A 5,548-nucleotide genomic window follows, 5' to 3' on the forward strand; every position below is an offset into this window, starting at 1 on the left:
GATAAAAATTGCGCCCTGTAGAGACTCAAGAAGCCAAGACCCAAGATCGGTTTATATGACAGCTATATGAGGTTATTGACCGATTTGAACCATACTTGGCACAGTTGTTGGATATCATAACAAAACACGTCGTGCTAAATTTCATTCCAATCGGATAAGATTTGCGCCTTCTAGAGGTTCAAGAAGTCAAGACCCAAAATCGGCTTATATGGCAGCTATATCAGGTTATAGACCGATTTGAACCATACTTGGCACATTTGTTGGATATCATAACAAAATGCGTCGTGCAAAATTTCATTCCAATCGGATAAGAATTGCGCACTCTAGAGACTCAAGAAGTCAAGACCCTAGATCGGTTTATATGGCAGCTATATCAAAACATGGACCGATATGGCCCATTTACAAAATTTCAAGCGGCTAGCTTTATTCCTTCGGAAGTTAGCGTGCTTCCGACAGACAGACGGACGGACGTGGCTAGATCGGCATAAAATGTCGCGACGATCAAGAATATATATACTTTATGGGGTCTCAGACGAATATTCGAGTAGTTACAAACAGAACGACGAAATTAGAAAGAAAAGGAAAAGAGAAAATAAGTGGATATGCAGGGCTAATACATTTTATACATTGTTATATGTACGTTCAAATGCTGTAGGATTTGAAACGCATGAACAAAAAAGTAATATTCGCTTCATGGAAAAATATTTTTGCGTGAGTAAAATATTTGTCTCGTGAACGTGCTTAAACGTGAGTTGATATAAAAAATCCGTGTGTCACTAACTTTTTTCTCGTGGGCGTGAGTGAAAAATCACTCACTCGCAACATCTCCAGTGCCAACAATGCGCTAATAAGTAAATATCATGATAGATTGTGGAATTATACCAGAGTATTTATTAAAAGAAAGTTTGGCTTAAATATGAATATGAAAAAACGTCAAATAACTTATACCCAATTTGACGTGCGTGAACAACTTTCGTTAAAAAATAAAGTTCCCTCAACTGTTCCTGTTTCCTCAACTAGCTTTTTATATCCACCACCGAAGGATGGGGGTATATTCATTTTGTCATTCCGTTGGCAACACATCGAAATATCCATTTCCGACCCTATAAAGTATATATATTCTTGATCAGCGTAAAAATCTAAGACGATCTAAACATCTCCGTCCGTCTGTCTGTTGAAATCAAGCCACAATCTTTAAAAATAGAGATATTGAGCTGAAACTTTGTACAGATTCTTTTTTTGTTCATAAGCAGGTTAAGTTCGAAGATGGGATATATCGGTCTATATATTGATATAGCCCCCATATAGACCGATCCGCCGATTAAGGGTCTTAGGCCCATAAAAGCCACATTTATTACCCGATTTTGCTGAAATTTGGGACAGTGAGTTGTCTTAGGCCCTTCGACATTTATCTTCAATTTGACCCTGATCGGTTCAGATTTGGATATAGCTGCCATATAGACCGAACTCTCGATTTAAGGCTTTGGGCCCATGAAAGGCGCATTCGTTGCCCGATTTGGCTGATATTTGGGACAGTGCGTTCTGTTAGACTCTTCGACATTTTTCTGCAACTTAACCCAAATCGGTGCAGATTTAGATATAGCTGCCATGCAGACCGATCTATTTATAATTCGATTTCACTAAAATTTGACACTGTGACTTATGTTAGGCTCTTCGTCATCTGTGTCGTATATGGTTCAGATCGGTTTATTTTTAGATATATCTACTAAAAAGACCTATATTTTGCTATACACAATTGAACAATGACTTGTACTTATTAGTATTTGGTCCAAATCGGAACATATTTCGATATAACTGCTATGGGACATAAGGTATGCGATTTTCGCCGGATTTTGATGGAAGGTGGTTTACATATATACCCGAGGTGGTGGGTATCCAAAGTTCAGCCCGGCGGAACTTAACACCTTTTTACTTGTTTATCTAAGAAATTGATTGGTAATGTGTTTCAAAAGAGTTAATCAAAAAAAAAAAGAAAATGAAAGACTAAAATTATTTAACATTTTATTTGACTTATCTTTAGCTATTTACCTACACATATCTACAAAACATACTACAATTTATTTTCTATTGCATTTTCATCGTGTTAGAGAATATCATGCCCATGCTTGATAAACGACTCTGTATTTGTGATATAATTTTCTCTAAATTATGTTCAACCCAATGAATTCTCGGATTTGCATTTCCGTGGGCGTACTTCACTCGGACTTCGGCATCTTTAAAACGTTCTTTGTTTGTGTTAATAAAATTGATATGTTTTGCTAGCTGGGCGGAAGAAATTATTTGATCAGATATAGTGTCCGCCATGTAGTCAATTTCTTGGTGAGCTACATGTAATGCTTCAATATTCACGATGAGATATTCCCAAGCGACGGTTAAACCAGTTTCATCAGTTGCTATGGTATCGAAGCCCAATGTTACATCATTTTCCCATATTTCTGTATCCTCCGTGAACAACGCCGTAATATATTCACTCAACAATGTCTTATTTAGGGAACATCCTAAGGCTGCAATAACTGTAGCCATTTCGACCTCTTTAGCTGGATTCTTCTTATAACGACGCCATAGGAACTTCCAGTCGTCAGCGTCACCATATTTAATGGCCGTACAATAGACAGTTGTCCTCAAATCGGTGGGTATCGGATTTTCTTCGTCGGGGTGCTCTGCCATTTTCCATTGTTCAAAGTATTTGATGGCCGAATTAGTGCAGTCATATAATTCCAGTCTACAAGCCCAGTCGGTTACCAAGTTCTTGAGTAACATCTGAGAATGTGTTGGTTCCCCATCGATGCCATAGGTGTCGTTAAGACCGCCCATACGATAATAAATTGGTTCCAGAATATACTGCATGTAGGTTTTAAAGTAGGCGATTTCCTTTGGAAAATATTTTACCATTGAATAGATTTCACTAAGGTCATCTAATGCTATTTTCCATGGAAGATATTCATGCTCCCTTGTTAGATATTCCAAAATGCTAAGGGCCATATCATAATCCTGATATCCACTAAAGGCTAATGCCAAAGCATCACCAACAATTTGGGCCCTATTCATTACATGAATGTTGACAAATTGATCACTGTTCAAGGCTTTCTGTAGAAGCCTCCAATTTCCGTCATCATATGAGACTCTGTAGAAGCCTGCCAGTTGAAGATTAAAAATAAACCATTCATTGGCACTTGCGGCATGATTGATTGAAAGTGCAATACCTTTGCCCGACTCGTCACATTCTAACCATGCTTTTGGGGTCGTGGTGTTAAAGTCCAATTCAGAGGCAGTAGTAAAGCTCAAGGGAACCCACCAACAGACTTTGGATTCCTCGCTTGTGGCATTTACCTTGTTCCTTAAGAACCTTTCTTGAGATATTTGCAAAGATCCAGTTTCATAGTTTCGATGAACTTTTACTAAAGGGAACCCCGTGTACAACGTCCAGGTATCCATGATGGTTTTCATATCATATTCGGGTCTTATACTACGAAAATGATGACCCTTTGCGGTGAACTCAGACCACAGTTCATCCTGTTCGGCATTTTGGAATTCATGTTTTGTCAAATATTCTCCGATGGCTCCAAAAAATGCGGCATGTCCAACAGTCAGGTGCATCATCCGAAGAACGACTGATCCTTTGGCATAAGATATGCTATCAAACCGATCAAGAATTTTGCTGGTATTCCAAACCAATTTTGACACAGGATGACTATTTGATTTAGAGTCAGTCTCCATAACTTCCAATAAATTGTCAAGCGAATAAATATTATAACTGTCAAGTTCCGGATTCAAATGATGAACACCCAAGCTAGACACATAGGTGGCGAAGCCCTCATTCAACCACAAATCGGTCCACCATTTCATTGTGACCAAGTTGCCAAACCATTGATGGGCAAGTTCATGGGCAATGCAACCGGTAACGGGAGTCTTTTGCATCAAAGTTGTGACGTTGGGCTCAAATAGAAAAATACCCTCGGAATAGATTATCAGACCCCAATTTTCCATGGCAATAGACAAAAAACCGGGAATTGCAATTTGATCAACTTTCTGTAAGGGAAAAGGTATTTCAAACATATCCTCATAAAATTTAAGAACAGTTGGGGCTACTTCTGCCCCATATTCACATTGATCGATGTAATCTTTTCTACACCAAGTACGGAATACAACTTTGGATCCCTCGATTTTTGACTCCTTATAGACAAAATCAAGAACGCTGTAGGCCACCAAATACGAGGACATAGGTACACTTTCTTCAAAAATACTCCACACAAATCCGTCCATATCCTCTAAAGGTATTTGGCGGTCCAAGGGCATATTGCTTATGGCCGCCATTGACTTATTGTGACCGAGCCATATGGTAAAATTAGCTTTGTAATTTGGTTCATCCATACAGGGGAAAGCATTTCGGGCCCAAGTTGGCTCGAATTGTGTACCCGTAATCCATTTTGTCTCATTTGTGGTCTCATCGACATACGAAGTTGCGAAATAACCTTGAAATTCATTGTTCAAATTTCCCGAAAAATTAAGAACTATTTCATACACTTTGTCCTTGCTTAAAGTTTGGCACAGTTGCACTATGTAATAGTCATGTTCTGGAACAGTTTCCACTTGATCGAGACAGATATTAAAATTCCCCTCTTCATTGCTTGTAAGTTGTATACGTGAATCATCAATGGACAAATTACGGGCATGTAGTGTAATATTAGTGGCATCCTCCAAAACTTGAAAATGGATTGCAACGCTGCCAGAGAATGTTAAGTTATCAGCATTGTCTAAAGGTGTAATAATCTTCAGAACATAACGAAGCGGTTGTATCGATGCAGGTAAACGATAATGTGTGTAGGAGCCGGCCTCAGCTTGAATAATTGAAATGGCATTGAAGATGACTACAACTGTCAGAAGATTTCTAACCCGGTGTGGCCAGCGTGTAATCTAAAAGCAAAACGTGTAATTGTGCAGATTTATGCCAATGGTAAACAATCAACTTGCCTGTCTTAATGGTCCCATAGTTTTGATCTGCATGCAAAGTTGATTTCAATATATTGGAATTTTAATTTAAAATTTGTATATTACCGCCTTATCAATAACGACCCTGACATAATGATTTTTTCATGCCCATCATCATTTGACTACAGATAAGGAAATACATCGCTCACCTACACTAATCTCATATATTTTGTCGATCACTGTTTATGTGGCTCTGCATATATTATGGTGTAATGATGAATAGTTCGATATTTTTGAGAAACATTCGCAGCAGCAAGGGCATAACATCGGTATCAGTCCAGACCAGCAAAAATGCCAATTTGCCCACATGCTGCAGGGCGACACCTATTTGGGAACAAGTGCGAGAAGACGAGGCTATTACTGAAAGGAAGCAAGCTGGATGTCAGTAAAGCTTTCGGTATCATAACAGGGCACATAGGACTACGAGCTCACTTATGCAAAATCGGTGCGGCAAGTGATAGCATGTTTAGGGCATGTGGGAATATGATGAGATGTTGCAATATTGCCTGGCTTTCGCGGCTAACAGACACCGGTACTT

General features: G+C 38.9%; 1 protein-coding gene across 1 annotated transcript; it reads right to left on the minus strand.

Moving 5' to 3' along the window:
* Positions 1-1,997: 1,997 nt before the first annotated feature.
* Positions 1,998-5,068, minus strand: LOC106092145 (aminopeptidase N). Its single transcript, XM_013258917.1, has 2 exons — positions 4,993-5,068; positions 1,998-4,935 (listed from the first exon to the last, which is right to left on the minus strand). The coding sequence occupies exons 1-2, from the start codon at positions 5,023-5,025 to the stop codon at positions 2,086-2,088; spliced, it is 2,883 nt and encodes a 960-aa protein (XP_013114371.1). The 5' UTR covers positions 5,026-5,068; the 3' UTR covers positions 1,998-2,085.
* Positions 5,069-5,548: the final 480 nt, after the last annotated feature.

The sequence above is a fragment of the Stomoxys calcitrans genome, chromosome 1, assembly GCF_963082655.1.
Source record: "Stomoxys calcitrans chromosome 1, idStoCalc2.1, whole genome shotgun sequence".
NCBI classification, from domain to species: domain Eukaryota; kingdom Metazoa; phylum Arthropoda; class Insecta; order Diptera; family Muscidae; genus Stomoxys; species Stomoxys calcitrans.

Bases quoted from the DNA above. Each gene is read 5' to 3' on its own strand.
- LOC106092145 (XM_013258917.1), bottom strand. From the start codon at position 5,025: ATGCAGATCAAAACTATGGGACCATTAAGACAG. The intron at 4,936-4,992 runs GCAAGTTGATTG...TTTTGCTTTTAG, and splicing joins CTATGGGACCATTAAGACAG to ATTACACGCTGGCCACACCG.